Genomic DNA, 12114 nt, shown 5'->3' with positions numbered 1-12114 from the left:
TGACGGAGCAACTCTGTCCTCCATTCAGTGTTTTGAACTTTTATAGACAGGGAGGCGGAATAAAGTTTAGTATCCCCGCATTGAACAGACTGTTTGATAGCAAAGGAGAGCGTCACCGTCTCTCACACACACACACACGCAGTGAGTTAGCTCCTCCTCTCGTCCGTATCGGGTGCAGCTGAGTGCTGTATGACAGAGACAGTGGTGTAGAGTTGTCTCTACACCGCTGTAGCTGTTTCCATCCGTCTCCATTTTTCAAAGGCATCTCCTATACATACCCTTGTTTTGTTTGTTTTTGTTGTTTCTCAAATTGTCACAACATATTTGAGAGTCATAACGAGGCTTTTTTGGTTTTGTAACATCTGACATTATCTGCAGTGTTCTTAGCTGCAGCTCAGTGGCAACTGGCAACCTGGATGCTGAAACGCTACTGACTTCATGATTGGTAGCTAGGTGATGGGTGGCGCATCAGGCCAAAACACAGAATGACAACATAAACATTACTTGAGGGCTGCCACTTAGCTTTTCAAATGTGAATATTCTGGCTGGACTACTACTGTCAGTGATATCAGTGTTCGAAATGAACATGATTCCTTGTGTCTGGTGACATATTAAGGCCATTTTATGATTACTTGGAATATATTTCTTGCATACGGCTACTTTAAGGCAGTATCATACATATACATGTACATGGACCTAGGAAAATACTGTATAAGTCAGCTATTAATATGGTAAACCGAGACCACCAACAGCGACCAGTTCTTATAGGGCCCCATCTTAGGGTCAACCCACAGCAGATGGCGGGCGTGGCGCATGTGTCTTTGTTAGTTTCCCCCGGCGCAGTTATCATTTTCTCGCCCTGCACCCATGTTGTCTAAATAGCAAATGTACTTGCACCAGTCTGTGCGCCTATGGGTGTGTTGGTCTCAATATGAGGTGTGGTCAGGCGTATTGGTGGCCTGTTGATATTTTGAGGCAGAGGGAAGTGATTGCGCTACTGACCAAAAAAACAGGTCTAAAGTCACTGCCGCATATGTCACTGTTATCAAAGGGGTGCATCATCAACAGTCCAATATGCTCCTAGATAGGCGGGTGCGCAGCGCGCAGACACTGTGCTTGTTACACACACGGGCGCGCAGCAGCACACAAACATGCAAAAAATCACAAATAAAAGGGCCACAATGTGAATTCATATTATGATGTACATCAACATATTAATTTGGATACGCCCAAAAGGCACTTGTTCCACGTGCTTCACGCCTTGCACTATAGATCGTTAAAATAGGGCCCTAAATCGTTGAGCAGTGAGGTGAAGTGAGTGGCTCAGACAGTATGTAAGCACATTCATTCGTCTAACTCTGCTGTGATCTTGCACTTTTATCTAATTCAGCGCTGATCTCAGATACAGAGCAAAATTTCAGAGATATGTTATCGCAAATAATCCTGAAGCAAACCTAGAATGACCTTTTAAGTAAAAATGTGATTCAAAGAGGAAAACACCTCCACATCAGAGCACATCCATTATAATCAGCTGAACCTGCTACACTGAATACAGAAGCCACATGCAACCCTGCATGCATTGCACTGCTCATCTGTATTTTTATGCGGCACGTCTATTTTTTTGCAACTACGCAGCCCTCCAACAGGTAAAAACTACATACTATGTAAAAAAATGCACATGTGAACACATGCACAGAAGTGCAAACTTCAGTGTTTTTTACATTGCACATTAAAATAAACGGAGTGTCTATTTGCACCCCTGGTACAAATCACTCGGCCACACAGCTGAGCTATTTGCACCCTAGACGTATAACAATGTGAAAACATGGCTGACATTCATCTTTCACGCCAGCAGAAAAGGTTTCATCTCTAATGCTTGTTCTAAAGACATTTCTGGCGGGAAAGTTGTATTATACACTACCAGTCAAAAGTTTTAGAACTGCAGATAGCTTGAAATGGTACAAAGTGGTGAACTTCCAGAGGTTAAAAAAAAAAGGTAAGTTAACCCGAAACTGAACATTATACAAAAACACTTAAAAATGTAGGTCTTTCCTACAGAGAAATTGTGAAGAAAGTCAAGGTGTCAGTGAGTACAGTTTCCTTCACCATCAAAAAGCACTCAGAAACTGGAGGAAACTCTGAAAGGAAGAGGTCTGGCAGACCCAAAGCCACAACAGAGTCAGAAGACAAGTGTCTGAGAGTCAACAGCTTGTGTGATAGGCGGCTCACAGGACAACAGCTTCAAGCACAGCTTAATAGTGGTCGTAGTAAGCAAGTCGCAGTTTCAACTGTGAAGAGTGTAGCAAATTATGGATATTATAAGATATTAAAATAGCTCTCGTAATCATGGGCACCTGATAAGAAGGAAAAGATTTTACTTAATTGGCTGTTTGATTAGCCAATTAATAAATCATTAAATCATAATATTTAACAAATCAATACATTTCTGAATCAGTCAAATATCTAAAGTTCATGGCTCTACGGTTCAATAGATCCCCTGGATCACTTCAAAGAATAGACATACACCATTGATTGGGTTTTATGGATTTTATTAACTACACACTACTAATAAATGATGTATAAATAAATGTAATGATGAGTTTGCAATACAATATGAATTCAAGAGATTACTCGATATAGCGACATGAATGAAAGATGATGGTGAATGATGAATTTAAATGAAAGATATGTAATTATGTGGAAACTAAGAAATCTTGTAAGTTTTACTGAGTTTTACTTTTAAAGAAAATTTGAATTACTCGATCTGACATCAACCCTTGATTAAAGCAATATTTGGATCCTACTTTCATCCATGGAGGGCCTCAGCTGTCCGTCCTTCAGAACCACGCGTACGCACACCAAGTGGAAGAAAAAACGTAAGAAAACTTAGATAAAGAATAACTAAAGATTAAAAGAATAAGATAAGGTGACTAAGGTAAGAATGTGTGAGGTGAAGAAAAGAAAAGATGAACAAAGCAAAACCTGAAACAACACAAAGTGGGTCTGTGTGACTCTAATCTGAGGGAAGAAGTCTCTCCGATAAGTTATGACGTCCGAAGGAGACACCCAAAATCTGTCTTTCGTTCCTTTTATGTAGTTCTTGTCACTTTGGGTTGCTCCATGGAATGTTAATGGATCTTTGTTTGTCCAACAGAGAGACCATGTCTGTCTCTATATCAAACCTGGTCCAATTTACTCATCTCAGGGTCAAAGGTGACTCTGACCAGATGATGTTCTGAGCTGTACTGATGCTGTGTCCGCTACAAGAGAAGACTTTGAGTTGCAGGTTTGACAGGTCGAGTTGCAGCAAGAAAGCCATTGCTAAGACGTCAGAAGAAGAAGAAGAAGAGGCTTGCCTGGGCCATGAAACACCACTAATGAACTACTGAAGACTGGAAGAAGGTGTTATGGACTGATGAATCAAAATTTAAAAAACTGTCAAATATGGAGGAGGAAGCATGATGGTCTGGGGCTGTTTTTCTGGATCCAGGGTCGAAAATACCTCTTTTTGTGTAGCATACATGTGTATGTTATTTTGTTAAAGCTATAAGACATTAACATTTAGTTATTTTGTTTAAATTATTATTTATAATTAAATATTACTTTAACAACTCAAGGAAGTCCAAGAAGCAACATGTTGTGAGCACTTTTTTGCATTGTCAATTTGAAATAATGTTTTGTTTTTGAATGAAGGAAATTAAAATGGATTTTTTTTAATCCGATTCATCAAATAATAAACTGATTAATCAATTATCAAAATAATCGTTAGTTGCAGCCCTATTATCTTTCAAAATGTTCTTCCGGGGGAGTATACTCCCCAACCCCCCTAGTGTTGCTAGGTTACCAGGTTACCGACACACACCACCGCTGCTACAAAAATTTCTAGGGTAAACACTGGATAATGTTTTCAGCGGAAAAACTCTGAAGAGTGGAGCTACTTTCCTTTTGGTGCCCATGTTAATCAATGGTGTCGTTCATATAGGAAGCGCTGCGGGCTCTGCCTCACTGCCGGCACGCACCGTGCAGCGATCATTTCGGCGTCTGGTCTATTTTCTCAGCGTGTCACGGCCGAATCTGTCAAGCTGGGCAGGAAGTCAAACAAAGCAACAACGAGAGAATCCGGTTTTCTAAATAAAGCATGTCAAAATAAAACTATTTTTTCAATAATTAAACACCCCGTTTGATGAATGCGGTGTGTGTGTGTCTAATCAGAGCACGAGATGAACACACACAGGCACGCCAAGCATACTCACGCACACACACATAAAAGAGAGAGGGATACAGAGTGGGCTGGCTATAAGGGCTGGGGTGTCATACACATGCAAACAGAGACAGTGAAGAAACAGCTCCAAGTGTGACAACAGAGGAGCTGAGAAGCAGAGGCGCTTGCCGACCGGCGCGGAGAAATACGCTTCTGGTGTGAACTAAAGGGCTGTGGCACGCGCAAGACTTTTCAAGCACGGCGCTTCTGCGCCCAGTGTGAACCAGGTGTCACGCTCACATGCCACACCTGACATTTTTTCATGCCGAGAAGTGATAGATCTCAGCGGACAGAAATTATTATATGATATACAGAAGAGAGCAGCGACGTATATCTATCCCGCTGTCCCGGTGGGATACGGGAGTCTTCCGCATATCTCCAGACACTCCCCTCTGACACTCAGTCCCGCAGGGTACAAATAGCATGCACTCCTAATTGTACTGCGGTGCAAATAGCATACATTAGTATTTGCACCAAGACGGGTGCAAATTGAACACTTTGCAATATATACCAGGGTACAAATAGCATCCACTTCTAATTGTACTGGGGTGCCAATAGCATTCATTGATAGTCTTTGTCTAAAATAAATAAATCAAATCAATATGTATCCATGATCCTGTAGTTAAAGTGATCTAGTTGAATAATTTAGTACCAGTTAATATAGACTATGTGTCAAAATCCTAGCCTAGCTAACGCCACCGTTGACCACCGCTACCACAATTGAGGTAGGGTCTGGCGAGGAGCCGTTCATTTCCACGTATTTGAGGCGGGATCAACGAATGTCGATCAAATGCTTCTGTTTGCTACTGGACAAACTTATAGCCAATCATATCAATGATAGACGATGACGTATTCAGAGCCTGTAGGGAGCAGCGTGAACACATCCTTTTTATGACGGAAAAATCATGTGGCGCAAGTTTTTGTTCTATTTTCAAAGTGAACTTGCCTTCCAATTTATTTAGCACACAATCTACTGCTGCTTGGCTGGATGTTTTTATAAAACTAAGTGATGTCAATAAATCCTGCAGTTGACCTGCAACTTTTGACCTCTTGTTCAATGACAGAATGAGTGTAGAAGGCGACAGCAGTCACTGACTATGTAATCAGCTGCTGCCTTTGCAAATCATCCTAATTACATGTAGATTTGCAAGTATAAATGTAACAAATGGCACATCAAACATTGTGATTTCATGTCAATAAATCTGGTCTTCACTGTTAAACAGGAAAATAAATATGTATTCAGTGATAGCCAGAGCATGCTACAAAGCATGTCCCTGCATGTTGTACATGTAGTGCATGTGAAAAATAAAACTTTGAGCAAATACATTATCTAAAACAACAACAATTAATTTACTAAACAATCTGTTTTGCAAAACTGCCAAAAAAGTGGTGTCACTGATGGGTTTTTGCTCACTGGTTGTTTGATAGATCAGCTAAGTACTGCAAACGCTGATCATAATAGCATTTCAAGATAAGTTCATGGTGTGATTAAAAAAGATTAAGATTAAAGATTTGATTAAAATAGTCAGAAACCCTGCTCAACAAAATCCTTCAGCTTCGTCATGAATGATAATCAACAGAATTCTGTTGACAGAACAGAAACCCATGTGAAAAATCCAAAAACATTCATGCAGATCACCTCACACATCATCATCAAGCAAAACTAAGGGAGTATACTTCTACTATTCTCACACACCCACAGCTGGTGCACAAGCTTATCCCAGCATGCTTTGGGAAAAAGGCAAGGAAACACTCCAGATATTTTGCTAGGTCATCACACCCTTGCATATGCTGATCACACTTATGAACAGTGAAGTATTCAAAGTAGAGGAACCAATGACAGTGATTAAAACCCACACCTTTCTTGCAGCTAAGCAACAGTTCTGCCAATCTAAATAACAGATCAATAAAAAACAAAATAAGACTGTTCTCAGCAGCTTATAGTTCAGTTCAAGACCAAACTAATTCAATCAAGGTAAATAAACAGCCATGTCACAAACAAGCAAACAATATAAACTTTAAATAATGTAAAAAAAAAACAAAAAAACAAAACAAAACTGCAGCAGCTCGATATTAAAACACCACAAGACAGATAACTTGGTGAAAGTAAAAGGAGGAGTGGAAGGCTTACACTTTGTTGCATTGTCCTCCAGACAACCCTCTGGGAGCAGCAGAGAAGTGAAGAAGAAAGAGATTTAATTGGACATTGGAGAAATAGAGAAACTAAGAGAGAGGATAGGAGCAAAAGTATGTCTATTAGTTATGAACCAAAAAGTTAAATGATAAATGGTGCTGCTGAAATATTCCATCCACCAGCCTCATCTTGTGCTGAGATTTTGCACCTCAAACCACTTTTTTCACAATTAATTTTTCCAGTGTGAAATTGGCTTAAAATCTGCTGCCATCAAATATGATCAATGCAGAGATCAAGACCTGCATGCAAACAGCAGCACAATGTGGAGAATTAGTCTGAATAGTAGCTATTTTTATGTTGTGCAATCAGATCAGCCTACCGAAATATACAAAAGCACTTTAAGCTTTTTGGTATAAAGCAAATATATGTTTCAACCTAACTTGCTTCATGATTTTACAGTGGAAATTCAGAAAAAGTAAGGTGAATAAGATGTGATCAAGTGAGTACAAAGTCTTGAAACAGTTGTCATCCTGAGCAACTTACTTTTCTGAAGGGATTTTTTTCCTTATCTTTTACAAGAAATTGGCCTGAGAGCATTCATTTTCCCCTTTCCCTCTCCTTTTGATGTGTGTTGTGAGGCAAGAATGGGGGTATGGTAAGATTTTTCAAACAAGTCATGTATGTTAAGATATGCTGAATTCAAAGATAGCATTTTTAAGCGCCTGGCTATTATAGCATCTTTCATATGTGTTTATTTCTTACAATTGCAGCTAGACGCTTGGGGGTACCAGTTGTAAAAAAACACACTGCAGCCTTTAATCTGCTTCTCTGCTTCTGCACATTTTCCATTTAATCCTGTCAAACAATTTATAAAGCAGAGGATTATGAACTGTACCTTTTATTTAAAAGCACAATCATTTTTTTTTAATAACTGGATTTTCCAAGTGGACAAGTAATTACACAAATAAGCATGTGCTAAATGGATTGGCCAATGGATAACAAAAAAAAAACAAACACAAAAAAAAACATTGTTTAATAATATCCAATCATATGCCATAACTACCAACAGCTGTTATTCAACTGAAATATCTTTGAGATAAATCTATTCAAAACGCTAATATTACATAACCCATTTATTAAAGGGAAAATTCCATTAAGGGTTTTCATGACACAATGACATGGTATTATTTGGATGAAATATTAAAAATAAAGCAAATGGACACTAAAAAAAGAGCAATAGTTACAGCATCATATCATATTTAAAATGTGATATTGAGTGGGCTTTTGTGGGCATATACAGACATCACAGGAGCATACAGTTCAATACAATTAGCTAGCAAAAGAGGGGAAGTAGATCTTCAGATGTAGGCTTGTCAAATCTTGTCAACTTGAGGGCTTCTGTGTTGTTACATACACTGTAGCCTAACACGGAAAAACCTCCTACACAATGTATTTCAGTGGCATGGGATGGTGCAATAGATCTTTTTATAGCCTCAATTAATGTCTTAGGATTTTCACCATCCTGAAGTTTGGTGGGTGGATGTTGAATCTGCTGTTGCCTCTTCAAGGCTGATACTTGACACAGTACAGATTTTACAATAAGGTGTAGGTCATTTTTCTAATTAGGTACATTTTGTCATGAATAAAATCTCTCTGTTCCAATAATTTCTTTCTTCAGTTATACAAATTCTTACTGTGAGAATATAGCCTAAATAATATGTACCACTCAATTATGTGGAGAAGCATATGCATTTGTGGCATCTCTGCATCCTCTGGCACAGAGTGTGTATCAAACAGAAATTACATTTCAGACCTTGGATTTGAGCCCTCGTAAATCGGCTTTAAGCTCAGCATGCACTCCACCAAAAATATGTGAAAAATTCTCAACACACACTTCTGTTCAGTCCTGAAAACCAGTTGAGCTGTTAAAAGTATTCAGCATCACTAGCTGTTATAATTGACTTTTTCAATAAAATAAATGTGTATTGGATATTTCAGTCTTCTTTAGGCTTCAAAGAGAAAGCCCCACAGTTAAAGATTTATTTCAGGACTGTATTAGCTTTTCTACTTTTAGTCATTTCTCCTAGTTTTCAATAGCTATTCTATATCATGCTGTTATTTATGCTTAATGTTTCACTATTATTTTACCATTTAACAATACAAATGTTAATGCAAACCTAAGTGGCTTGTATAGTTTGATTTTTTTCACATACTATATTTGATAATTTATTCACTCCCTCCTTTATATATTCTCCAATCAATTTATAGTGTTAGTCTGTCTCTCCACTATACGTACCAGTCTATCCAGGCTCGTCCCAGCTGCTGTGGTTGGCCTTTCTTCAGGGGTGTAGGGTCTGAAACGAGCACTGAACACATCTGATATGCCACGTGTAGATCTGCCTATTCCTGAAGGTTTTGGTTGGCCACACCCTTGAAAAACCTAAAAAGAACAGAGTAAGATACAATTACCACAAAAATGGGGTGGGGTGGGGGGGGGGGGGGGGGGTGAGCAATGACTACAATATGGGGGAAAAGTGAAAGAGGATACTGACCAGACAATGTCTATGAAAGTGTTTTGCATTCATCTTAAGGGGACTTGCCTGGTTTTTTAGTATTAACACAATATAACCTCATAAATTAGATATTTTTTTCCTCACTGAGGTGCTGAATGGCTTAAAAGTCATCTTATCTATGATCCAGTATGATCCAGTATTCAAAGAATGGGCACAAAAAGGTATGACAGCAATATGTACAGTTTCAGCAGTTGGAGATTTTCTAAGCTTCCAAGACCTAAAGACAAAGTACGGCCTCGAAAACAAAGATTTCTATAGATACATGCAGTTACTGTAAGAGATTATTTCACAAAAGAGATAAGGCCTGTTGAAACTATAAATAAGGTGATCGGAGTCATTATGGATTCATACAAACAGAAGGGGTCTCGGCCCATCTCTGCTTTCTATCAAGCTTTGGGTGAGAGAGCAGGAGGGAATCAACACTCTATATAAAAGCAAAATGGGAAGCAGAACTAAAGATCCAAATACAAGAGGAGGAATGGTATCACATGTACAAGACACAATGTACATCTACAAATTCATTAATATGGAGGGAATTCTGCTGGAAAAACCTAACTCATTATTTTATAACACTAAAAATAAAATCTAGGCAACTCGCTATACAACAAAACTGCTGGAGACTTTGTGGGAGTGTGGAAGCAGACCATGCACATATCTTCTAGAACTGTACAAAAATGAGGACATACTGGAAAAATGTTAATTTAGCTGTAAAAAATGACTTGGGCTATGAAATCCCAAATACTTGTCCAGTGATATATCTTGGGAATATTGAAAAGGTTGTACTGAAAGAAGATCTGTACTTGACTTAAGTATTACTCGCAGCAAGTAAGAAAGTGGTCACAAGAAACTGGCTCAATGTAAATATCCCAAAACAGGAACAGTGGTTGGAAATTGTCCAGGAAATCTTTGTTATGGAAAAATTGGCAAACCTTTTGAGAGTCAAAGAGAATGTATTTGAAAAGAACTGGAAAAAATGGAACATTTATATGAGACGTGACACCAACTGAACAAATGTCAAATGGAACAGTGGACTGAATAGTGGATCATTTCCAGACACTTTGTTAGTGTTACTACACTGTTATTTTAATTTGTACCTTATTTGTTGCATTGTTTTGTCTATATGCCTGTGAAAACTCAATAAAAGATTTAAGTGAAAAAAAAGTCATCTTATCAGGAGTCTAAAACTGCATGAAAATCGTACTGAGCGAGGGTTACAACAACTTAATTGTAGGACACACATCCATTTTAATACCCCAAACGTTGCAGTTTGCCTATACCACTGACTTTTTTACCTTGAAAAAATCCTCTGTCAATTTACTCACAGCACCATTCCTGGTCTGATTTGAGAAAACGACACAGAACCAGCCTGGAACCAATGCTGCCTATCAGTGCCTGAGTCTGCTTTCACAGGATGTGTCATATTGGAGCCAAAAAATGAATTAACACTTGATATGTTGTTACTCACAGAAAGCCATTGCTACAAAATGTTTTCAGACAGTCCTGCACCGACCAGGATTTCCAGGTCAAAACCCTCTTTGTGGTAGGCTCAATCCAATTTGTCACAAAGTACAATATAAGTCAGCATTTAATAAGAAAACTCTTATCAAAATGGAGAAATGTTCAGCAAAGTAACCTCTGAACTAAAATACAAAAATAAACAATATCTTCTGTTAATGTATATTACTGTATATTATTTTAGATTTCAACCTGACAGTGTGGGCTTTAAGAAATAGAAAAATGTATAGATATGAAATAGAGTGTATGAGACTGCTGTACAAACATTGAAACAAAGTTTTTAAACTCTCAAGAAATACAGACAAAAATGTTGTTTGTAGTGAAGCAAGAAAGAAATAGAAGTGCAGATCTATTACTATTTGAACCTGACATTAATCAATTTGTAATTGATCGAGGTTCATTGTGAGAATAGATTGTTTTCAGATGGCTTAGTCTCTGCAGGCTATTAGGGCCCAAACATCATACCCCCAAACAGCTCATTAGCATTCCTCTCTGGCCTGTCTGCTGGCCACTGCCTCGGGATGTGATGGAGCACTCTAATGTGCTTCATGGCTGTCAAGACAAGGAGCTGTCTTTTCTCTAACATTTAGCAATTCTTCATCACGATTACAATTCTTATATCCTGTACATCACACAAGTAAAGCGATTTTCAACAGGTCCGTGCAGCAGGAATGAAGGTACAATGCAATGTGGCCTGACATATCTCCCAAAGCTTGGTGATTGGGTGAGGACTACATATGGTTAAAATGTGAATGTGGAGAAAGATTGTAATCTCAGAGCAATCTTTCAGCCAAGCACTACCTTGCAGGGATGGAGCATCAAGTGCATAGACAATGGGTACAGTTGTAAATTAAGGTGCACTTGATATAGGAAAGAATGTGACATCTAATTCACACTGACCTTTGTAACTCTAGCAAGGAGATAGGCCAGAATACACCCCAGGATTGGAATAAAAAGTTCAATTGAAATTTGCCTTTTGACAGGAAAGACAGTAACAAAACAATTCTGTGTGATATTATCTTTTATGTGCTGTTTTTAAATCACCAACTATTTCAAAGACTGATTAGCTATTTCAACTCTATGGAGGCTACAGAGGAAATTAGCTCTTGCATGTTAAATCTCAAATGTGTCCTAAAAATCATCTTTAATACTACTAAATGGTTTTGCCAAATACTACTTGGAGGAAATGTTCTTGGACTGTACAGAAGTCTTAAGGGAGGTGCCTAGGGTTGGTAATGTTCCTACATTATGTTGATTAAAAAAAAACTTAATTTGGTTGGTAATATGTTTATTTCAAAGCTAATTTAATTTAGTAAATTAAACATTGTAAATTTGTACACTTGGCCTGTCCAGTGTTTTCCCTACCTTTGACTACCATACTTGTTTTGTTTCCCATTTGAACAATGTGTCGTTGTGTGAGACAGACTGTAGACTTTCTCAATCTGTGTTCTTGTCTGTAGTTGTGTTCTTGTGTACTTATGAAATGTCATCAGTAGCAGCCCAAGTACTGTTCCAATTCAAAGTCCATGTCCAGCCAAGTACATTCCAAACCTACTCATTTGATTGAGGATACATCAGGAACTGACTTGTTTGGACAGCCAAATATTGCAGAATGCATTTCATACCAGCCA

The 12114-nt window shown here is 38.3% G+C and overlaps 1 protein-coding gene across 1 annotated transcript in view; it reads right to left on the bottom strand.

The window, feature by feature from the left end:
• gpc6a (glypican 6a) overlaps positions 1 to 12114 on the bottom strand; it is a 148908-nt gene that overhangs the window by 19677 nt on the left and 117117 nt on the right. The window contains exons 6-7 of the mRNA XM_053318172.1: positions 8692 to 8835; positions 6393 to 6422 (exon numbers count right to left, since the gene is read on the bottom strand). Coding sequence (XP_053174147.1) covers positions 6393 to 6422; positions 8692 to 8835 — 174 coding nt within the window. The remainder of the gene's footprint in view (positions 1 to 6392; positions 6423 to 8691; positions 8836 to 12114) is intronic.

The sequence above is a fragment of the Scomber japonicus genome, chromosome 1 (assembly GCF_027409825.1).
Source record: "Scomber japonicus isolate fScoJap1 chromosome 1, fScoJap1.pri, whole genome shotgun sequence".
NCBI classification, from domain to species: Eukaryota; Metazoa; Chordata; class Actinopteri; order Scombriformes; family Scombridae; genus Scomber; species Scomber japonicus.
This window is presented reverse-complemented; position numbering and strand designations above follow the sequence as displayed.